The 24,471-nt window shown below is 38.6% G+C and overlaps 2 protein-coding genes across 3 annotated transcripts in view; one reads left to right on the top strand and one right to left on the bottom strand.

The window, feature by feature from the left end:
* The first annotated feature begins 393 nt into the window (after positions 1-393).
* On the top strand, positions 394-7,128 carry sar1aa (secretion associated, Ras related GTPase 1Aa). Its single transcript, XM_031749117.2, has 7 exons — positions 394-432; positions 1,817-1,889; positions 3,300-3,419; positions 3,710-3,775; positions 4,754-4,857; positions 4,961-5,092; positions 5,186-7,128. Exons 2-7 carry the CDS (start codon positions 1,832-1,834, stop codon positions 5,300-5,302), a joined length of 597 nt encoding a protein of 198 aa, XP_031604977.1. The 5' UTR covers positions 394-432; positions 1,817-1,831; the 3' UTR covers positions 5,303-7,128.
* Positions 7,129-8,898: 1,770 nt separating this feature from the next.
* LOC116327501 (testican-2) overlaps positions 8,899-24,471 on the bottom strand; it is a 70,632-nt gene continuing 55,059 nt past the window's right edge. For both annotated transcript variants that reach the window (XM_031749116.2, XM_039616058.1), the window contains 8 exons: positions 21,779-21,893; positions 17,549-17,657; positions 16,946-17,060; positions 16,097-16,216; positions 15,775-15,993; positions 13,738-13,800; positions 12,652-12,789; positions 8,899-10,951 (listed from right to left, as the gene is read on the bottom strand). In XM_031749116.2, the coding sequence (XP_031604976.1) occupies positions 10,806-10,951; positions 12,652-12,789; positions 13,738-13,800; positions 15,775-15,993; positions 16,097-16,216; positions 16,946-17,060; positions 17,549-17,657; positions 21,779-21,893 (1,025 nt within the window). In that variant the 3' untranslated portion in view covers positions 8,899-10,805. The remainder of the gene's footprint in view (positions 10,952-12,651; positions 12,790-13,737; positions 13,801-15,774; positions 15,994-16,096; positions 16,217-16,945; positions 17,061-17,548; positions 17,658-21,778; positions 21,894-24,471) is intronic.

Genomic DNA, 24,471 nt, shown 5'->3' with positions numbered 1-24,471 from the left:
GAGTTTTATTGAGCTATAAATTATTCATTGAGACTGGAGCGAAGCAGACTTTACAAGCACAGTATTTATGGGTAGAGTCTTACTCGTAAAGTCTTGCTTTATGAGTAAAGGAACAAGCTGCAACAGCTACCAAATAAAGGTATTGGAGTATAAATACCATAATTTCTTCTTAGTTCAGTATAAGTATAGAACAGAAGAAGTGAAAGTACTGACAAAAACTTCTGAAATTTTTAGAATGGTAACCTTTTCACAGCGCAGGACACATTAATAGCACACTTTGCAGCATCGGTTGCGTCTGGTCGACGGGAGGGGGCACCAATGCAAGTTATGAGGTAAACTCTAAAGCACGAGGAAGAAGAGGAGGCCCCTGATTGACTGTTTCCAAGGAGACCAGTGATACTACCGAGAACTGTCAGCTTGTCAGTGCTGCAGGTAAGCGAGCTAAACTCAGAGAGTACTGTCGTTTTTATTTAACAAGTCATTGCGAAACAGCCTGTTCTGGTGTTGCTGTCTCTTATGTTGGGTTTCACTCGCGGTTTTTCGTTTCTTAAACAGTGTCTTGACCCACTTGTGGTCAAATTCTAGAAAGAGCCGGGGCTAACAATGTCAATGCTAACTAGCTGACCAGGGTAATCTTTCACAAGACTCGCCGAAGCAGAAAGCTAAATACTGCGGTGTCCTTTAAAACTGCAGCACTGTTTCTGCTTTCAATTCATGGTGAAACATTAAGTCAGATCTAACAATTAGTCTTTGTAATTATTTCATTAGGTACAGATGGGTAGCATCGCCGTTAGTTGCCTTGCTACACCTGTAGGTGAAGGAGATAACAGTTTGTTATGTCACAGATATGAAAAAACCCTATCGATGCCTCATGTTATGAGCTGTAGACTCATTTCGACCAGTGCCGAAAAGGGATCAACTGTTTTAAGTGACTTGTTAACCTATAATAATGGTTAAACATATCTCTAATGAATGATATCAAGTAATTTTGAACCAGAAAAATTCCTGTCACATGGTAGAAGCTGCAATCAGCTTTTGGCAAAGTCACTTTATATGATGTTTTTTATTTATCCAGGTAAAAAATCTAATTGACATTGAAAAATGTATTTTTCAAGGACAATTTGAACACGAGGACAGCATAAATTGCTAAAATGCTAACAAAAACAGTTGTATACAGATCTTTTAAGTGGCCAAAAAGGTCTGGATTGAGCACAGTGTAGAACACAAAATAGGTATAATAAAAGCAAAGTCATAAAGACACTTGCAAAATTTCTTTATTTGATATATATTTCCTTTGTAAATCCTGTTGACTACCAATAAAAGTAAAGATATTAGACTTGGCAGACAATCACTTTTTGGCACGGCTCTCGCAGACATTATTACTTGCCAAATTTTAGGTATGATGACTCAGTGTGACAAGCCAAAATGGCATCTGTTAGAAGATATGTTTCTCTGCAAATCAGAAATCCTGCAATAAATACTACTTTGCTTAAAAATTGTATTGGGAGTTACTTACATAAATGTTGATGTATGTTTATAAAATTTAATTGATGCCATTATTGATTCTGTGTAGGTCAGAATCCTTATAGGCTCCCTTATAACCACTCCACTAGCATTAGTTTTACATCATTTCTTTGCTATGTGGAAACATTGCTTAAAGAAATCGATAAGCTTGGAGTCTCCAGTCCACTGTAGATAAACAAATCAAACCCACTATGCTCTTAAGAAAATATGTAAACATTGCATCATAATGCTGGCATCTCTATGCTTTTCATATTTTATTTTGTCTAGTAAACTGCTTTGTTTCTTGTTTTAGGTGCATGCTGTCAGGATGTCATTTTTATTTGACTGGATCTACAGGGGGTTTAGTAGTATTTTACAGTTCTTAGGTGAGTACTGTCTGCTGCTCTGAAATGATGTACCAGAAAAGTACACCCATCCTAAGCTTGGTGCATTTTGTTCTGGCACTGACATGTTACTATAATGATCATAGCATATGCATATGTCTGTTCCCTAACTTCTCCTAGACCAGTTAATCAATCTGGTTGAAGCTTATATAAACTGCCTGTAGTAGCAAGATTTTCAACATATAGATAGCTTTGGAAATTATTTTTTATAACAATCAAATCCTTACAAACCTGGGCATGCAATTCTTTAAGTGTTCCAGTTTGGGTTTAAAACTCACCACAGCACTGTGGTGAATGTGAATCATGAGATCCTCATCTCCAGGTTGGCGGGGAACGACTGTCAAGTTTATTTTCCATTGAAGCACAATGTTGCATGCTCTGTCCAGCCTCTCTTTGATTGCCTTATTGACATTAGGGGATAGATAGCACTAAATTTTAATGAGAACAAAACAAAAGTTGTGCTATTTAGACCCAGTGTCACCAACAGTGCCCCTGCATCAAACTTTCCTATCTGGCCCCATACGAGAAATCTATAATCACAAACTTAGGTGTGAAAATGGATCCTACTGTAAAGCTCATGTAAACACAATGGTAAAATCCCGCTTTTTTCAGTTGAGGCTGCTGTCAAAAATCAAGCCTTTTCTGTCAGCCTTCTACAACTTTGAAACAGTAATACATGCTTTTTAAAAACATCATATCCCAGTGACTACAATATACTATATATTGGAGTTAGCCAGGCCTCCTATTGCTCGCCTCCAGCTGGTGCAAAATGCAGCTGCTCGATTTTTTAGCGAGGGCATGTCCACAAATCCATTTTAAAATCCTTTTATTTGTTTTTAAGTCCCTTAATGGTCGTGCCCCTTTTTATTTGTCTGCGCTGTTTCACCCACATGTCCCGTCTCATTCTCTGAGGTCAGCAGACCAGCAAACTCAGAGGTGATAGAGCTTTTGCAGTTGCAGCTCTAAAATTGTGGAAGGATTTGCCATTGCATGTTACGCAGGCTTCTTCACCTGCTGTTTTTTAAAACTCGTTTAAAAACACACTATTACTCCCTGGCCTTCGACCCAATGTGAGATGTTGACTACTTTTTATGTACTCCTTTATTGTTTAACTTCTACAGCTTTTGTGTGTCTCTGTATCATTTCCCTCTGGCCTGTGTTTGTGTTTTATGTTTGGTGTTATTGTAATGATCTTCGGGCAGCCCTGTTGTTGTTTTTAAAAGTGCTTTATTAAAAAATGGTATAGTATATTATGTGTAGTAGCTGATCTCAAAATGAATTGTGACATTACATCTATGTTATGTGTACGTGTATGATGTTGTTTGTAAAGACGTTTCTAGTGCAGTGCAGCCTGAAGTGGAATAAAATAAGAAATCTTCTGAATCCTTTCAGGTCTTTACAAAAAGAGTGGGAAGCTAGTTTTCCTGGGCCTGGACAATGCCGGTAAAACAACGCTCCTACACATGCTGAAAGATGACAGGCTTGGGCAGCACGTTCCAACACTGCATCCAAGTAAGGGGATACTTAGAGTGCATATTACCCATGTGCTGTTTTTCCAGCTGTTGGTTTGGATTTTTCTTTATATTAGGCCACAGGTTGTGATCTCGCTGTCTTCTAAAAATACCATGCTCATAAAACCATGTGATATTGCCCTTGTTTTTCTGCTGCTTATACAGTCATTATATGGTAAATAGATAATGGCTGATTTATTTTTAACATGCAAGTATTTCGTTAAAGTGTAGATAGTGTACTGTAGTGTTAATGTGCAAAAAAATCTCAGGTGTATTTTCTTTCACACAAAGCTTCTGAGGAGCTAACAATCGGTGGCATGACATTTACTACGTTTGATCTCGGAGGACATGTACAAGGTCAGATCTATTTCCATTTCTGCTGGCAGTGAGATGCTATTGAATTTTTTGTATCTATTTTGTTTGTGTTATTTATTTAAGTTATTTAGCACAGGATAGCAACAACACTACATTTCTGTGGGCTTAGAGCATCTGATTGATTCTCAAACCTTTAGCATATGTGTTCACATCGCCCCATTCATTTGGTTTTAAAGTTTATTAAATACAGAAAGGAGAGGAAACGGGTTTACTAGATCACAAAATACACTTGTACTATTGTAAGCTGAAAAGTTGAAGATTAGTGACTGCTGCCCATGTTATCTTCAACGGTAGCACCTCCTGTCATCAGAAACTTGTATAACCAAACTGACAGACTGACAAATCAGTTCACATGGCTGCCACATGGTGTCTCTGTAGACCCCCGTCACACTGATCTGTTGTTTTTCTTCAATTTGATATTTTTAGCGCATGCATTCACGCTTGAATGCTGAGTGATCTGATTCATTGTACACGTGTCAACAGAAAATTTAAAGGCAGGATGTATTGTAATTAGAATTTGTACCAGTGCTGTTCAAAATAAAGATAGAGAATACTAACCCTCTATAGTTTCTTTGAAAATCATTATCTAAATGATCTAAATCTGTTGGTAAGACGAAAACCCATATTTGATTTGTACAGTCAAATTAAAATGCTATTTCCACATCTGTCCATTGCTGTCTAATTAGACTTTAATATTAGATAAGTAACACTGTTTATCATTGCTATTAGTGGCAAGCAGCTTACACTTGACTTGAGGCGTAATTAGCCATATTAGCTGAAAATAGTTAATCTGTATTTGTGTGTATTTAGATGTGAGGATGTGTGAACTACCGCTTCTCTAGAGGAGACAGGACACAATTATATTTTCAAAGGTTTATAGTGAGACTGCTGAATTTCAGAGACTCATGTTGAGTTGTTGCAAAGGCAGCTAATTCACAGCCGTTTTTCCCTTCTTTATAGCACGAAGAGTTTGGAAGAACTACCTGCCAGCTGTGAATGGAGTCGTCTTTCTTGTAGACTGTGCAGATCATGACAGACTCACAGAATCCAAGACTGAACTTGATGTAAGGTTAAACATTGCTGTTACAAACTGTTTCCACCACACAGGACTGTTTTTGTGTGTTAGCAATGGATTGCTGATTAGTTTGTCTCTTTTATTTTTTCTAGGCTCTCCTTGCAGATGAGACCATAGTCAATGTACCAGTGTTGGTGTTAGGGAATAAAATTGACCGTCCCGAAGCTATCAGCGAAGGAGGACTTAGAGGAGCTTTTGCACTTGATGGCCAAGTTACCGGGAAGGTAGGCATGTCATGAGGATCCTTTCTTAATTCACAGAAATATGCAGGAGCACATATGATCGTCATCCTAATCGATCCTTATTGTAACTGACAGGGAAATGTGTCGCTGAAGGAGCTGAATGCTCGACCCCTGGAGATTTTCATGTGCAGCGTGTTGAAAAAACAAGGCTATGGGGAAGGTTTCAGATGGTTATCACAGTATATTGACTGACAAAGAGATGAGCTTAACCAAAAAGGATGTAGAAGTTTGATCCTTAGTGAGTGTCAGCCCATCCAAATTCCAGGTCTTAGTACTAAGAATATCTTAATTCCTAAATTCACGTGAACTGTCCTAAATGTGTTATTAATTTGAGAGACAATTGAGTTGCATGAAATATAAATTAGGTTGCGTTATACCAGATTACAGCCCATGCATTATGCAGTAATGTAGATATGCACGGTTCAGTGTTGCATTACTTCTGTGTTTATCTTGGAATTTAGTAGTGAGCGAGTGATGAAACAGAAGGGCTCAAGGGGATCATGAGGGGCTAGTCTGGAATTGTGTTAAGACGGTCTAGTTTAGAATTTCAGATCATTCTTGTAGATAAATAAGAAACTACAGAAGATGGTTTTTAGTTCATTTTGTCTGTTAGTGCACAGCCTTAGCATTTGATACATAAAGCCAAAGATGTATGCTAATGACTTGGGATTAACAGGCCCAGATGTTGAACTTCAACAAAAAACATCCTCAATGCTGAGTGCTGAGCCAAATAACATAAAAATCCCTTTTTAGTCATCAAGAAAGGTGAAAAAATAGTTAAATGAAAAGATGATGGCGTACACTGAGTGAAATTAGACATCATGTTGATAAGTGTGCTGTGATTAATGTGCTGCTTGCTTTCGGCATCTCAATGAAGCTGGCTTGTTGGTTTTTGTGAAATCAACCTGTACGCGTTGAGGATCTGGGTTGAAGGCACCTAATTTGACAGGAGGACCGACATATTTAGCTTATTATCTATGGGCCGTCCAATATAGAATTCAAAGATTAAAAAGCTGTCCTTTGCTTTATTGTATTACAAAGACTGTAAGAAAAAAAACCATCCTTCATAGAATATAGGTCAAACTAGGAAAGAATATATGTATTTTTGAGTCTTTTCATCTTAGTCTTAACCAACACCCACTAAAAGAGTGTCTCATCTCTCTGCTCAGTATTTCCTCGCGGTTTTACTTGAATCAAGCATAGAAAAAAGTCCAGGTTAAAGCAGCAATATTTGAATGAGAGACTGAAAAAAAGGTTTAATTTATTTATTTATTCATTCATTGTATCTAGAGCCTGAGACATATATTAAATTCAATAACTACCCAGGTTCAAGTGTTGCAGGTACTTTATGACTGTCTGAAAAGATACAAGAGTGCACATGCAAACGTTGACATGCTTAACTAAACAATTAATCCAATCTTATTCAGTGTACTTGAAATTTAAGTTTGCGTTTGATTTGGGGTTTTTTGGGTGTTTTTTTTCTTTGCATGAAAATATTTTATTGATTTTTATTTATTTATTTTTTTACAACGCACTGTATACATTTATATCCTCATTACGAGAAACATGAAGTACAAAAACAGGAAGAGAGGCATGTGATCTTTGCACCATATTTTCAGCAGCCCTTGTTTACAGTTTAAATATGTGGTTTATTAATATGTGAAGGAATATTTACAACCCAGATTAAAAGATATGTATAAAAACAGACTTCATACAGGGAGTCTCGTTTGTTTACTAAAATGTAGCATGCGTGTTAACAAACTGCTTTTCCTTTCAACAGCGTTGTGTACCACTTACCGAACACATGTAAATTATGTATAATACTGATGTAAATGCTTGTACAGTTACTGCCCTTGAAAAAACACTATGAAGGACTTATTTGTAACTGTATAGTACTTGATTTGATATTTTCAGCATCTATCAGTGAATATAGTTTCATGTTAAATAACATCACCCACACAGAACGATGTGAAAGTTTGATCTACTTAATAAGCAGTTGACATGTAATAAAACCTGCTTTTTATAGACCAAACTGGCCCTGTCTCTTTGATTGATTCCTTTTCCACTGGTTTTCACATGCTAGCATTCCTTTTTCAGGTGGAATTGCTATAAATATAGATTTTTGGAGGTAGGATTTAACTTTGCCCCCAAGGAGTTTACTAAAATCTTTGCTAGGGTGGTATTTTAAGCCTGTACATTATTCATACAAGTTCATTACAGTAAATTATTATCTTAGCATTGTCATTATAAGATGAGTCACACATCAAAGGTGGAAAGTAACCAGTCTGAAACACCTTTTCTGTTTTGGTTGGAGGAAACGATTCACTCTGTAGCTGCATTTATCATGCCTGTCCAGTATTATTTATTATAAGGCTATAGAAAATATTCACACAATTACGCTTTTGATATTTAACTTTTTTTTTTACCACATTGAATCTCAGTGTATTAATTTTTTTTCTCTTAATTTAATGCCACTGGGAAACCTGATCTTTCCAGATGGAATACAATTACGAAACAGAATTATTAATATAGTTATTACAAGAAGTAATAAACCTCCTTTCCAAACTGTAATGATTAAAAAACCATTATTTTACTAATAAAATAAGAATGGGGATAGAATCGCAAGACTTGGGACTGCTGCTACAGATGGTTCCTAAATATTCATTTTGTGTGTGTGTGTGTGTGTGTGTGTGTGTGTGTGTGTGTGTCTAAGTTATCAGCCAAAATGAAGCCCCAAGCTGGTAATCTTGGAGTAATTTTTGATTCAGACCTGTCATTAAATACCCCAAGCAACTCAAGCAGATGCAGTCATGTGTTTTTTTTCCAGCCGAAGCACATCACGGAAATTTTCCTTTCACTCATCGACGTGTAGAAAGGCTTTAACGCTTTTATCTACAGGCTTAATTATGGTGATGCACCCCGTAATATCAGCAGACTGCAGCTATTTCAGAGCGCTGCCAGACTTCTAATACTCTCCAAGAGAAGTGACCACATTAACTCAGTTCTTTTGGCCATTCACTGGTTGTCACTTTTCTGAGAAATTACTTTGAATTTTTTAGTCCTGGCTTTGAAATCGCTGCACGTTTGAGGCTTGCATTTAGATTTGTCAGACCCGCTTCACGATGAAGTGGTTTGATCCAAGGATTTTAACTCGACAGGACTGCTAAGTAACGAAGTTCAGATCCATTCATTCCCAATTGCGTAATCCGTTTGACCTCAAACAGTGCCGTCTCAAACATTTATCATTCATTTAGCAACCAGCTGCTGTAATTTGTTCTTCTAGCATGGGGTAGCACCCAAATATCTCTGTAAATATTCCCAGGCCCCATGATGACATTGGTTTTTGTCAATGCCTTGTTAAACATGATTAAATGTACTGACAGCTTTAGCACGCCTTAGCTGTGACAACCTTCTGTGTTTCATGCACTATTTTGGGGACCCAAAGTTGATAAGAACGTAGTTCTATTCATGTTTACACAACCAGCTCATGATTTAGAATAAGCAGAAATGGCTATGTGTGGCAGGCTAAGTTGTCAGGTTATTTACTCCCAGTATAATGAGGACAGTTAATTTAGCTTTATCTTATACAGTAATTTCCCCACAGGCACCTGAGCACAGTTTTCTTTGCCTGTCTTGCAGGATCATCTAAAAATACTCACAATCAAATATAGTAAAGACAGCGTGTGTGACTCGGTGCCACCGTCACTACGATTCCTAACACATCCGCCTCTAAGTGATCATTTTAATCTGTGATATGTAAGAATAAAAGTCAACATACGACTTGGCTCCATTGCCTTTATTAGTAAAGTGCTCAGCCAAGAATTACATTCTTATTTACTAACATGCAATACTAAAAACAAACAAATGTGTGGCCTATCGATAGCAAGAATGAAGACATGGCAACAATATTTTCATAGAAAAAAAAATACAGTGTAAATTCAAGTATACACACAGAACTTCAAGTAATGCACACTTCCTTTTAGAAACACAAAATACAGTATTTCAAGTTGCAAAGAAAACAAATATCTGTGGCACATTCTTTGACATGATTTCAGAGTCGGCAGAGGACAGCGACTAGTGGTTTCTACTGTGGGTGACGTCATTAAAGTACATTCTAAAGGTTTGCAATAATCCATCTGGGAATAAAGGTACCGTATATAGTTCTGTGCATCCACTTAAATAGTAAAACATGTACAATTTAAAAACTGCTTTGACCTTCACAAAAATAGTTTGAAACCATAGTGACCTGAAATCCTCTAAGCTTCCGTCACAGTTGATCCACTGGATTTATATACATAATCAGTTTGGAAATACATAACTACATTGTGCTGAGCTGCTTCGAAGGAAAAGTTTGACATTTTGGAAAGCAAACTTAAAAAGCATTAATGGGGCAAGTTGGAGATCAGAATTACTGTGAAATTGTTTAGCCATCTGAGGCAGAGGAAACAAGCTGTGGGCACAGCTGACATAGTGAACTTATTTACATAACCAATGATAGAATATTAGCGTTTATCACATTCATGACTATCTTCTGGCAAATGTAAATCCAGTATTTACTCTGCTTTAGTAACTGTGTGATTTGATCTACCAACTCCTAAGGGAAATCTCTGGTCCTTTAGCTGCTAAATGCTCCACTGTTATCGCCAGCTGCTACAGTAAATGTGTATATCTGTGCTGTTTGGTGCTGATTGGGAGGTAGTGCCTGCTTTTCAGGTGTCTTGGAGACAGAAAATGGTGTCATGAGAGTGGTGAGAGGGAACCAAAACAGATGTAGAGCTACTGGGAGAAGCAGATCTATAATTCTCTTAATGTGATCACTACTGGTCCATTTGTCAGATTGTTTCATGTCAGGTAGGATCAGCTAGTGTAGCTGCTTTTAAAGGTATCCTAACCCAGGCATTAGCGCTTTTTAAGGTAAGTAATTATCACATTTTCATTTGTAGACAAAGTGTGAAAAAGAAAATGATGTGTCAGACTCTTTCTTCCCCTAGCGTTTTTAAATAAGGTTCAAACAAACTTGATATAAATGTTAACTTTTTTGGTCTTGTGATGGACTGGAGACCCCTTTAGATGGCTGGGATTGAGTCCAGCTCCCTGCGGGGCTATTAGGATGAATGTTAAATGTTTGGCTGTTTCTTTTTCTATACAGAAAGAGCAAAGCAACTGTCTTCCCCTTTCTGGTCTTTATTCCAGTGGTAATGAGCTTCTCATCTAACTTCTGCAAAAAAACCCATAAATAAGCTTATTTCCCAAAATGTCAAACTGTTTGTTTAAATTCTGATCTCTAGTCATTCCAGTGGGACGACAACTCTAATACTCAAGCAACAGTTTACACAATACAAAATTACTGGTAATCTCTATATGCATAGATGGCGCTTGAACAAGATAGGAATTCTGATGGACTTCAGCTACCAATGGTGCAGTAGTCAGTGGGTCCTGGTTTTCAGGACAGCAAAACAAACCAAAAAAGCTCTGTTGCTCAAAAAACAGAGAATAGAATGAAGCAATTACACATATCTAAGACAAAAAAACTAGTCATCGTTTCATCACTGGACCTGCCAAGCACTACACATCCCATCAGGACAATCCCGTACCTCCCGAGCACGAACCCCATAATTTTTAGCTTTTAGGAGAGAGCCGTCTCTGTAGATTTTCAGGCCAGCAGCCATGCTCTCTGTGTAGGGGTCACACAGTTCTACCAGATGTATCCTCCATCATCTGCCTCACCTTCCTCCTCTTCCTCCTCTTCTGCCTCCTCCCCGTTGTCCTCCGCCTCCTTCTCCTCCTCATCTTCCCATCCCACTCCACTTCCAAAATCTCCAGAATATCCCATCACTTCATCTGTAAAAAGTGGATCAGATCAACTTAATTTCAGAAGGAAATGAAAAAAAACAAGAAACACACAGAGACGGCAACACAAACAGGACTTGTTTCCTGAAATAAGAACAATATTTTATGTCGCTAAAGCTTTGATTTTTACTCTCTTGCATACACGGACACAGACAGCTGGAGACATGATGGCCGAGTAGTCATTCCTGTTATACGTCTCTGAAGTCTGCCGCCTGGGGCATATTCACAATTGGTGCATTGTAATGTAAAGTCTCTGCGGGTAAGTCTGCATGATCACAGAAAATTGGCAAGCATGCAGACACACCAAGGACACTAAAGCTCACCATCTGATGATGAAACATCACTCAGACCAAAGCAGAACCTAGTGGACTCCTGTATATGGAAATTACATTTAAGGCCTTACTGTAGGCTTAGTTAAAACCATTTTAGCTATAGTTTTAGAATCCATTAATTGCCACATAAATAACCACTCATAAATATTTGGAGTGCACCTGTCCATCTTATTGGCTTATTGTGTTTTACTTTAAAAGCATAACAAATAATCAGTATAATCTGGAGTAGGGTAAGGATAAAAGAAATCATCTGTAGACATGCAAAACATGTTTTACAGCACATTTGCTTCTGCGTACAACACTGGAGCTACACAGAATCACCATCATAGAGCTCAGTCCTGATGATCTGGCCCAAATGCCATATTTTAGTCACTGCTTGGTCTGCCAAATAGAATGAGAGAAAATGTTGCTTCTAGTCCTCCTCAGTTGCAGCAGAAATCACTCCACTCTTTTACTACGGCATGATTAAGATGGTAAATAAGACTCTCCATACAATGCATACATATCATGTTTTCACTCAATAAAAAGAACTGATGAAAGCACCCCCGCCTGCGAGGATTCAAATATGCTCCTACCATATTTGTTGTAAATATATTGAATACCAGTAATACATGACCCTTATAAGATAGTGTAGTGATAAACAATTCACCATGATTAATTCTGTTCAAAGTTTTTCATGCGTCAAGCAAACATTGTTGTATCTTTTGTTCAGTACACATAAATCTGCATTTTGTTTATTTTTCTTATCAAACCTATCCAAGAGAATTTGTTCTAATACTCTGGACAGTGTTCTGGTCCAGCCAATTGACCTGTATTTTTCTGCAGGAAGAGTTGTTTTCCATTAGTGCTGAATTGCCTGTTTTCTTGTCGGTAGCTAATTTTGTTTGGATTTTGACTTTTGATCAAACAAAACAAGCAGTACTGACTGAATCTTGGATACTATTTTTCTTCCTCTGACACAAAACTAATAATTTGGTACAGCTCTTCTGACTCTAAAATCCACAAAGGGATTGAATGAGCGAAGCAATTAATTCCTGCACTGCAGAAAATGTAAAAACTTCTCAAGTTTGCAACTGAGAGCTCAGAGCGTGTAAAAACAAATGGAAAACCATAGAAATGTAATGAGAAAATTACAACCTGTCTAATCTTAAATATGAAAAGTGAAATTTCAAGTATACCAATAATAAAAAGAGACAAAATAAATAACCCTGGCTTGAGAAATCTATTTGAATAAAGCTGATTTTCATTAGAAGCTGCCTAATATCATCGAACTTCTATTTTGTACCTAACTTTGAGGATTCAGACAAAACACGACTTCAGGAGATGGAGATTGAAAGTATTTGTTTGCCATCCTCTTACCACAGTCGGGGTTGCCATGGATTCTGGTGCCCATCATCTCTCCACCGTGCTGGTCCACGCACCAGCACTCCCCTCGGCTCTGGTCGCACTGCACTTTCCTGTAGTAGCCGTCCTCATCGCAGCTGGGAATGTACATCCCTGCAAAGACCCACACATACAAACACGCAGCCATTTCTTGAATATTGATACCCTGAGCACACATAGCTGCCTGATACTGATGCTGGAAATGAGTGCAGCAAACGAGAATGCCAGCACGCCTTAGTGAACCTGTGATAAGACCATCAGTTAGGATAGAGAGGCAGCTTTTTGGCAGAGAATGCCATGGAGACAGTGAAAACTTTCCCTGTTTGTTTTACACAAACACACATATGTTTGGTGGATACGATTTGGTGATGTGGTGTGTTTCCTTCTATTGCCAGAGTGGCATATGAAAATATAGTGACAGCCTCTGTGACAGAGCTCCACTGTTTCAGCATCCCTCAGGACACTTGTCAAACCCAAAGCGAAGCTCTCTAACAAGCTCCAACCCTCCCCACCCCAATTCTGTGAAAAAAAAAGAAAAATCACAATAAGTAAGACGAGTGGGCTTCAGGGATTGGAGAACCAATGTCTAGGTTTGGAGCTGAAGAAAGAAAAGCAGCTGTGTTGTACAGTACATTGAGCACGCAGTATGTAGAGCCTATGTCGTGGCTTTCTCGCTGGGCCAGACGGCCTTACTCTGTGTTAGCCTTGCTCTCTCCCAAAGCCAAGTGCTGCCCCCTAATCCCCCCCCTCCCAGCCTGATTAGGGCCTAATCCTGGCCGTGTGCTTGTGATCTCTTTAATGAGCCTTCTACAGCTTCTTGCCTGCTGCTCCCAGTGCTTTGTTACATAAGTTCACCAAGAGACTCAAAGCCAGTCTGAGGGCACACACCAGCTTGATGGTACCGTTCATGGCTGAGCTGTATGACATAGTATGTCTTTGAAAGGATCTGAGTTAAAAGAGCAACAAGATCCTGCTCAACATATGTTCCTGTGCAAGTGTAGTGCTTAAAAACCTTCAAATATATATTTAACAGCACAGTATTATAAAGAAAAATGTATTTACCCGGCTTCTTTTTGGCTGCCTCCTGCACTTGGATCCGCTCCAGCTCAGCAAGGCATGGCGGCTCTGCGAGAATCAAATGAGAAAAGTGATGACAGACAATACCTAAAAGTCGTCGGCCTAAACTTTATCTCAATCAATGCTCTTCATAATTACACTTTTTGTCCGTATCGATTTGTGTAAGAAGTCTTATATTTCATTCCCTTGAGGGTGATCGATTGTCAAGAACTTGCCTGAAAGAACATATGGATGTAGCCCGAGAGTGACAAGAAAGCAAGCTGAACCTCAAGAACAGACAGAAATGGAAACAAAGAAGAAGAAGACACTTTGTATTGACCCCCAAGCCGATAAACCTTTCTCTGTACTTTTGAACATTCAGAGAAATATTTCTCCATCTTCACAGAAATGCTCTTGTGTTTGCACAAAACTAGGTGCATTATTAGATCTTCTTTACTCTATTATCAAGTCACACCTCAAGGAGAAAATATATAAATGTGCTGTGCTTTTAAAAAACAGCTTAAAGAGTAATATATTGCATGCAGGTTAAACACTTGATCGATGGGTCAATCAGCCTGCAAATGAGTGTAGTCCCAGAAAAATCCTGTTGCTTAGTAAAGGTCAGATGGTGCACGTGTGGGCAGCTGAAGCTAAGGTTATGTCTGAGATAGCATCTATGAAGACGCTCAAGCTCCGAAAAATTTTCTGAGCACGCCACCTCATTAATGTCAAACTCTTTTACCCCAGTTTGACCTCAAGCTGGCCAGGCAAGAAAATTAATGCATAATTACTCATATTAATAAGTGGAATTTTAACAAAAATGTCTCAGTTTTTCCACGTTAATCGAGTCTACTGTGATTACATGTTCATTATACCTTACTGATCAGAGTGCAATGGCTCAAAACCAGTACAGAGTGTTTGTGACTAAACAGAAATAGTTAAAAAAAAAACCTTGTCCAGCCTATAAATAACATCTATGTGTTATTAATTACTACTGTAGTATAAAGAAGATCGTACTTTACAAAATAAATATAATGATGTATTCAGTAAGGCTTGAAATGATTAATTGAGAGAATAAAATTAGATCTTTTTACAACAACACGACTCACCCCCTGCTGGCCAATTAAAGAATATACAGATGTCTATCTTTTAGATACAGTCTGTATTTTATAGTAGTGACCAGCAGTGAGAGATACTGACAGCTAAAGAAGGCTTTTGAGGTTAAACCAAGTGAGGAATACATTTTCTTTAACAAGGTAGAGAGACAAAACTCATTTGTAGGCAAGCTTTAGGGAGGCATGAAGAAGTACCTTCAATTGGTCAAAGACGAAAACACCACATGACAAAAACAGCCACAAATTGCACAGCAGGAGATATGCCAATCATGATGGGGAGTTTTGGTTTTTTTTAGATCCGTCTACACTTTAGTGATGAATAAACAGATTCAAACACATCTTATAAACTGACAAAGTCTAAAGTGAAGAGGACCTTGTGCTTTAAAGTATGTAGAAGAGGTTAAAGAACTCCATGTTAAATGTTATTGATTTTTAAGTGCAAAAATATTCAAATTCTGGATTAAGAAAAGCTCTTTGCTTTCCCCCACTACAACATGCTAAGTGTGTCTGTTTTTAGCAGAACACTCTGTAGAGTATTTCCCAGAATAATGTTGGCCATGAGTGTGGATGTGAGTGTGAATGGCTCTTTTCCTCTGTTGGCACAGTGATGAACTAGAAACCTGTTCACGGTGTACGCCACCTCTCACCCAATGTCACGGATTGATAGATGATACATTTATTTTACCACCATATGTGGCCACATTTCAATGTGTTAATCCTTAATCCTTGACTTAGAATATCATGCTCTTTTTTAACAGATTTTGTGTATCACACTTCATAGCATTCACGAGCAGCCTGTTTCATCACTTCAGTGCATACCCAGTGTTTCCTTTGATTAACCTAGCTTTTATTTCACCTGTTTAGAGCTTCGACTCAAAATAGACTCCGCTCTCCGTGCTACTTCTTCAGAGAAAATCAATCCACTCACTTTCTCTCCAGAAGCAGAGGCACCACTCTGCTGTAGAGACCTTCCCATCCTTGTAGCTGTCACAGGAGTTGAAGAAGGGTCGGATGCAGACCTCATACTTGTCCAGGTTAATAGCCGCCAGCTCAGCGTGGTCAAGATACAGATCGTTGTTGGTGTCTAACTTCGAGAACATCCAGCCGATGGAGTCCTTGCAGCTGGCCACCAGGCTCTTGTCAAGTGCTGTCGGTTATTAAAGCATTTTACTTTGATTTCTTTCTGTCTGCACAATTGAGTCGTAAGTTTAGAGGATGCAGAGAATTAAGCTGTTTTGTGAGTTTCTAACCTGAAGCGGTGCCAGCTCCAGGCTTGCCAGAGTTATTCTGCTTCGCATTTCCATGAAGGAGTTGGAACCAGTCTCTCAGACGGTCACCCAGGTCTGCCAGGTCCTGCCCAGTGCAGCTCTCTGAAGGAGAAAAAAGGAAATTCCTACATTCAAAATCCTGGCAGACACTTGACAGCAACCTGAGTCACTTTCCCTAAAGGCAAGCACAGACTCAGTACTGCTTTATAATGCCCCTACTGATATACAGTGAACAGACCTAAAGGGACAGATTTTCCTCACAGTAGAGTGGTTGTTGAGCTGTACAGCTGGGTTTTCACACTGTGATTTATTTAAGTGCATGATGTGCTAATCAAAGAAAACATTATTTCGCAATTAACTCTGTGGCCGCAAATTGCTGCTATCCAACAGAAATCCACTCTCAGTAGCTAAGCGCTCACTCAAGACTGCAGATGAAAAGCTGGAGTAACATTTCATTCGTTGGATCAATTGGCATTTTCACATGCCCAAGAATCTAGCCAATCAATACTGTTTGGCTGCAATCATAGATAGTGTACACTCTAAATAATTAATTAGTACATGATTGAAAGACCAGTTTAACCACAGGGGGGTGGGGGTGGATTTCAGCTAACAGTAATCTCTGAAATTGGTGAGTATTGATGCCAAATATTGAGCAAGCATCGGGCTGAGCTGTTCTGCGAGGCTTATCCGTAAAGAAGAATGCGTGTGTGGCCAACAGTGCATCATAACTTTCCTTTTTTGAATGATTGACTCACGAAGAGTGACAGCGATGATGCTGGCTCCCAAAATTGAAATGCACAAACACGAAGGAGGTGTAGAAAAGACACTTGCCGTGCTTTGTGTCGGCATTTGTTATGGAAACGGAGGCTGTGGAGCAAGGGCAAAATCCGGAGCACATGACGCTCAGGTCTTTGCCTGTGAGGCAAGCCTGCTGCTCCAGCTTGCACTGTAAGGAGAGAAACAGACAGACAGAGCGAGAGAGGAGGATGCAGTTAAAATATTTATGGGGGTGACCGCAGGAAAAGAGATTGGTCATTCAGATGAGACACTGCACTTAGAGAAACAGCAAAATTGAGCTGTCATTTTTGTTGCTGTCTTCTCATGCAAGGTCAAAATTAAAAACTATACATAAATCAATAAAGTTTCCTGGCACTGGCCAGTATACAGTGATGCGCTCAAAGCGACGTCAGTCATTAATCACTTGGCCACATTGTGCCTTTGCACTCATCCTCCTGCTAACAGTGATGAATTGTGCTGCCCTGCTTCACCCACGTATATGTCAATGTAGCAGGAAACAGCACTTGACTGGCCTCATCTCATTATTTAAAATGATGTCACGTCCATTTTCCATTTCTTTTCAGGATTTTTATGGTGCATGTTTTTAGTAATAAAGCAAAAATAAATAAAGCAATTATGTTGAGTGGGTGCTTTTACCTCTGAAGCGTAGTTATGTCCATCAGAGCCACACACAGGTGAGGAGGCAGCCACAGGACAAGGCTTGCAGCTGCCTTCGTGCACCTCCATCTGCCCTGACTGTTTGGCTCTGAAATCCAATGGAAAAAAAGAAAAGTTTAAAAAAATAATACATCAGAGGTAGCCGTTCATTTCTGACTCTAAGAACACAAGTTGGGAGTAGCCACAGTTCACTAACCGAGTAGTTGGAGCTAAATGTTAGCATGGCACGCTAACATTCTGAGGATCAAATTAAAGTCCTTCTAGAAATCTCACAACCTTGAAACAAATCTGAGCACTTTTTTGGGCAGATATTATAAAGCATTATCTAAATCTACTTTAATTTCATTGGTCAGGACATAAAAATGCACATACACAGAATCAGCAATCACATCAGATAAAAGAAACATCTTCATGTTTGTCCAAAAATAAGGTATTAAAAAGCCTTTTCCCTCACTCTGGAAGTAGTGATCTGGGGGAATTCTCCCTTAGATTCCGATTCTAGATTGTTTGACTGCCATGCTGCTCTTGGAAAATCTTACATGTACATCTGGAGCTGATGCCGTTACTTTCACAGCTATTCACTTTTTAGTCAATCATAAACTATCACCGAAGACTAGCAGTTTTGAGGTGAATTCCAGACGTCTGTTTAATAAAGATTTTTAAGAACTGATACCGATATTTGGCGATTTTAAAATCCAATATTTCTATATAGTAGCCAATACTTTTCTTTCAGACACACAAAATATAAACACATTTTTAAAAAAATTGTTAAGTCTGGTTATTTATTTATTCATTTATTCTCTACTCGACGGCTGGGACCAGCTGGTTGTTGTATTTGTGGCTTTCCAAACAGGTTGCTAACAAGAGTGCCTTCTGGTGGGCAAACTCATAACAAGGTTGAAGGGTGTTTCTTCTTCTGATTTATCGGCTGCTACAAATGCATATACAAAAAGATCAGCAAAGAGGTAGTAGTGGCCAATAAGTTAGTCGGCCTCTGCTGTATACTTTATCTATCATATAATTACAGCTAAACTAAAAGTTAAGTAGCTTCAAACTCAAAGTACAGCTTTTTCATAGTATTTCACTGGAGGTATTTACTTTATAAACAAAACATTTCAAGCAACTACATTTTTATCTGATTTAGGTGCTTGATGAAAATTGGAAAAGGATTGTCAGCAACCGCACATTCCTCTTGCTCAGGTCTTCTTTCTATTAAGTCTGAATTCAGTCAAACTTCCTTGGACAACAGAGTCTTCACAGTGTGTGAAATGTAATGTAGCAGCAGCTGCTGGTGAATGCATTAAGTGGAATTTCTCAAAGTTGTGAGCAACACAAAACAAATTCAATTCCAGAAAGCTCAGGGGCAAACTTCTGAGATCCTTGTTAAAAGAAACAGAAATTTTCTGCATAGCTACATGTTATAAATCTGAAAGAGTGAGTGAATATGTTTTCTAATTTGGATGAATTGACCCTATAATATTTGCCAGCTTGTACAGGTCAAACACATAGCTACAAATCTTCTGTAACAAGCTGTTTTCATTACAACTCTGTCTCATTTAATACATCCTGCAAACTACAAAACACCACAAGGCGGTTTTGATTATAACCGCTAGAAAGTCATAATGTGCCTGTTAATATTTGGATGCGCCGTTCATGAAATCCCCCTCGGTTGCTTTGCCCTCACACATTGATTGACTTCATGTTCGGTGAGCACAAGCACAGGGCCTGCTGTACGACTTTTGCGGCTGCTACTTAATGATGCTAGGACGGTTTAGTGCGGTTGTGTTCCTGCTTATTACCCATTATTCGACACAGTCTCTCTCATCTCTGGAGTGACTCTGTAAATGAAGCACTTTATTGAAAAAGATAAATGCCTGTCGCTGCAGATAGACTTTGCAGGTAGTAATAATTCACTCCATTAATTCTTTTCAGCCTGCAACTCTGCTCATTTGTTTTTCAGAGAAAGTGGAATGAATGGGTGAGAGAACAGATAAATGCTTCTCACTGTTTCTCACAGACAACTAAAGCGTCTTTGTGCAGAGGGCAACATTTGAAATCAGAATATAAACCCTACTGACACATCACTGTATTGGCAAAATTACAAAATTGTCCCTAGGACTGCTTTTGATCAAAGTATCTGGTACAAAATAAGATTAAAAGATCTCATCTTTCAGCTCCATAACGCAATATTAGAAATACAAGTGGCTAATGTTTAACCAACTGCAGCTACATGCTCTGTCAGTCAGATGTGCATGTAAAATAAGTCACGACTATTATTACTACTATTACTATTATTACTCATACTGATTTAGAAAAGGACAACACGTGTCCATTTAAAGGATCAGCTCTTGCCATTTTTTCTTTAATATATCTACTAATATCTCCAATTTCAGAGCTTCAGCGCAACCATCTTTCTCCTTTTGCTTCATATTCTGGTATTATCTCCATGGCGACTTTCATAAAGCAGGGACGTCAATCTCATTACACATTGAGGACCACATAGTGCTCACGTTGATCTGGGCCAGTGAAACTCCCCTTTCTGTTAGTGTAAAGACGTTTAAATACACATTTAATTCTTGAGATATCTCAATATGCAATCTCAACATAATGTCTCAGTTTTTCTTCATGATAAAGAAATGCTGCTGTAGTAACTGAAATAATCTGTCAGCACAACTTCAATTGTAAGAAATAAATGTGTGAAATTACTTAAAAAGTTCTCATAGCTTATTGTCTAGAGTGTCCTGCAATTTGAAAGCAGAAAGTTTTTGTTATTTCACAAAAATTGTTCCTTTTTTAAAGTGCAGACTGTTGAGCAGTTACCAGTATTATATATACCGAGTATTAGGGCCAAATGAAGAAAAAAGTAATTTCACTAACTCATTTACACAAGACAATTTCTAGAGGGTAGGCTATAGCAGCTGCGGCAGTTGTTTGACATGAAACAACCTCTTGAAATTTTGACTTTAATCTCAAAATGAACAGTAATATATATATATATATATACATATATATATATATATATATATATATATATATATATATATATATATATATATATATATATATATATATATATATAAATATGTATATTTTAATGGCTCAATATTCCTTTGTAGGCAGTGTACAAGAAAAAGCCATCCCATAAATTTCTATAATCGATAGTGAAAAAACTAACTTTTCCGTCATTTGTTTATGTATTACTTCTATACTGTAGTGAAATTGGCCACGGGAGAGGTCTTTATCAGTAAGAAAAGCTGTAAAAACCTATAAAAACACAGTTAAAATTCCAAAATTTATGCCCGCCTTCCTTTTCCAAAGTCATCAAATTGGCCGGAGTGGAGTCTTACCAGGCCAGTTTCGACTTCCCTGTTGTAAAGCAGTGCAAAATTGAGACATAAAAATAAAAACACTTTTGCTAAACAACACAGAGGATTTTTATTTCCATTTAAAAGTTGTAACTCATAGATTGTTTTCTACATGTCAGTGCTGCAGTGGGGAATGAAAACAACTTTTAAAAGTACCTTCAGTGGGCTTGAGAATTCTTACAAATACCAGCAACACGTGAGTCTCCGCTGAAAACTTGTTTTCTTAACCTGTTCTTATTCATCTCTTCTCCCACTCACCAGCTGCCCAGGTTTTAGTCATTTCCACCAAGAAAGTGTTGACGTTACAAGTATTAATACATATTCTCACTCAACTTTATACACTTCCTGGACATTCTGTCACTTTCTCTTGTGTGAATCTTCCACCCGAAGTCCTGAGCCATTTCTAATTAGAGCTTGCTCAGCAGGAGAGTTTAGGCTCCACTCATGGCACTTCACAGCCCTCTTAAATTTGTTAGTCAATCAATTAGCCAATAATTCAAGCTTTATTTACATAGCCGTTTTTCAAGCCAATAAAATTAAGGTGATAGATTTACAAATGACCTATGTACACTGAAACCTACAGAATTTAATCTGAGAACAATCGAAGAAAGTCCAAAAACAACAGCAACAACGCAGAGTAAGACAGTAAAAGATTGGTAGATGGCCTATTTAACCATGAATTCTTCAAACATTATATAAAAGCTACTTTTTATTCATTAACTCTCCAACTGATAATTCTAGTGCTTTTAACTGCTGATACCATCCTGTCCAATTGGAAATCTAGACATCCATGACACGTTTGAAAAAAAAAGGTAAAGCATCGAAGCTCTGCAGCTCCTCCTACCTGTGCTCCAGTTTTTTGCGATTGACACACATGGCCCTCTGGTAGCCCTGAGCAATGCACACCTTATGGCGACTGCACTTCACATTCTGGCACGGATCCTTGGTTGTGTCCAGGGCTGCAAACACAAAAACACGAAGAGTGAAAATCCAATGGTGTCGTTCACACCTAAGGTGTTGCAGTTTAATTCTCTATTTCGGTCACCTACAGCAGACAAATGGAGAGCTACCGGCTGTTTTTGTTACTTTTGACAAGGAGCATGCCTTCAGTAGATTTATACCAAACACTGCAACCCCACAAAAAGAGAAAGCTGCTTTAATCACGTTCTGTGTTCTTGCGCCATTTCAAATGATCCATTCTCACAAACCTCTCTCTGACACAGGCGTATACAATAAAAATCATGAAATGTGTATTTAAAAATATTCCACCAGTGTGAACAAATGAGTCCATTGATTATTTAGTCAGCACTGCTGGGCGCCTAACTGTCATTAGGCAGCCTATCATCAATAGTACTGCCTGCAGTCTCCAACTGCAGGCTGTCTGTGATTGCGAGAAAACCTGACAGCACTGATTGAGCATCTCTTTCTCTCAGCTTGTCACATCTCACTTCCCCCATGTCAACCTATCACTGTCTCTCCCCAGCTTGCCTTTTCTCTCTCACACAGAAATACACACTCCATCTTTGTCTTCCACGTTCCCATTCTTTCTATCCTCTTTCCCCTCCGCATGCTGTCTCCCTTAATGTCTCCTTCTATCTTCAGGGAGTTGAATTGTTCGATGCCAGTCTCCTTCCCTCTAATAGACTGAGATGGAAATAGAACTGTGTCCTCCACCTTTCTCAGCCAATGGTCAATGCCATCCGAAAGTGGATGTCACACCGTCCCAGTCCATTTACCGCCTTGCCGGAGCGAGCTGGGAAAACTCAAAGGCACAGATAAATTTAAGAGTGAGTGGCAAGCGGCAGTCGGCAGTCGCTAGGAGAAATTTAAGTTGTGAAATCCTGAGTCAGCTTCGAGCAGCTGCTTTGTAGTCAACACGGTCAACAGACAAGGTGGCTGCAAGCCAGATCCCTGCAAATCCCACGACTAGGTAATACTTAGATGCTAGGGAAGTATGAAGGAACAGTGTACTTTTATAGAATCAGTGGATGACAAGACAACTCAGAGGGAATCTAGAAATACTGTCTGCCTGTGGTGTTTTTGTACTATAAGACCATGCAGGAGACCAAGCTGCTGACAGTAGTTAATAAAAAAACAGAGTCTGGCAGCACTTTTGTGCTAGCTTGTCCTCCACAGGCCTTTGTTCCACAATGTACGGTCTGTTACAGAGAAAATGTGTTTTGTCCTATTGACTCATCATTATTATTATTATTTTGTTGTTATTTATCAGGACATCTGAGATACAGTCATACCACCTTTAAATACCACCTTTAGCAGCAATAATTTGAAGTAGTGATGTTCTGTATGACATTATCAGTCTCTCACATCATTGTGGGAGAGTTTTAGGCCCACTCTTCTTTACTATATTGTGTCAATTCATTGAGGTTTGCAGCCACTTGTTTAAGCTCAGCTCTCTTAACGTTCTGCCACTGTGTTTCAATCAGGTTGAGATCTGGATTACAACTCTTGACTGTTTTCTTTTTGAGTCATTCGGTTAAATTTGCTGCCTAATTTGCACCGAACTTTAGCTGTTGGACAGACAGCCTCACAGAGGAGTTCATGATCGACTCAGTGACTCCAAACACCATTAAAATGCCAATCCAGTCACAAGATGTGAGAGTTAAAGCTATATCTGAAGCTATATATTTAGTGGGATGAATGGGATGTGTAAACCCTGCAAGATATAACCCATTTCAGTAGTATGTAAAAAGCATAATGTCCAAGGTGTCCAGGTTCTGTGGCTGCAAAAGAAGCCCAAATCATCACGCCTCCACCACCATGCTTGATATTTGGTATGAGGTGTTGATTTGCTTGTTTTTGCCTAACACAACTGTGCATTATGGCCAAACATCTCCATTTTGGTCTCATGTGTCCAAAGAACATTGTTCCAGACGTTTTATGGACATATGATTTGCTCAGATACAACTTTTCACACGTAAGCTGCGGTGCCATGTTCTTTTTAGAGAGAAGATGGTTTCTCCTGGCAACCTTTCAAACAAAACATTCATTTTCATGACTGTCTTTCTCTACAGTCATGAACTTTAATATTTAACAGACTAACTTCGGTCTGACTGAGGAATCTGCCCTACCCCCAGCCCTGGGGGGGATTTTTTCCCTGCTCCTGGGAAGATTGCTGTATTGCTACATGTGAGGCATTTATATCGGCTTGTGTTTGGTGGGATGAATTTGTTTAAACAATGTAAGATATAAGCCAGATATATATAAAACACAATGTCTAGATTAAAGACCTGCATCATGCTCCCCCTTTTTAAATAAAAAATATATTTTTTCTGTGTTTAATTCTAGTTGACAACAAATTAGATGGAGACATTTGATTACTTTTTGGTGTGGCTCTAAGGATTTCTAAAACAGTAATTTGATGTTTTTTTTCTGAGATGTTTTTTCAGTGGTCCAAATGAGCTGAAAGGCATTAGTCACTCCATCCCAGCTGGGCGTGATCATGTTGTGTTGGTGTCATATTGTACCACACGGTTTAGGAAAAAAAAGCACTGGCTGTTACATACATGTGCGACTGAA

This window comes from Oreochromis aureus, linkage group 8 (assembly GCF_013358895.1).
Source record: "Oreochromis aureus strain Israel breed Guangdong linkage group 8, ZZ_aureus, whole genome shotgun sequence".
NCBI classification, from domain to species: domain Eukaryota; kingdom Metazoa; phylum Chordata; class Actinopteri; order Cichliformes; family Cichlidae; genus Oreochromis; species Oreochromis aureus.
This window is presented reverse-complemented; position numbering and strand designations above follow the sequence as displayed.

Bases quoted from the DNA above. Each gene is read 5' to 3' on its own strand.
- sar1aa (XM_031749117.2), top strand. From the start codon at position 1,832: ATGTCATTTTTATTTGACTGGATCTACAGGGGGTTTAGTAGTATTTTA. The intron at 1,890-3,299 runs GTGAGTACTGTC...GAATCCTTTCAG, and splicing joins TAGTATTTTACAGTTCTTAG to GTCTTTACAAAAAGAGTGGG. The intron at 3,776-4,753 runs GTCAGATCTATT...CCTTCTTTATAG, and splicing joins TCTCGGAGGACATGTACAAG to CACGAAGAGTTTGGAAGAAC.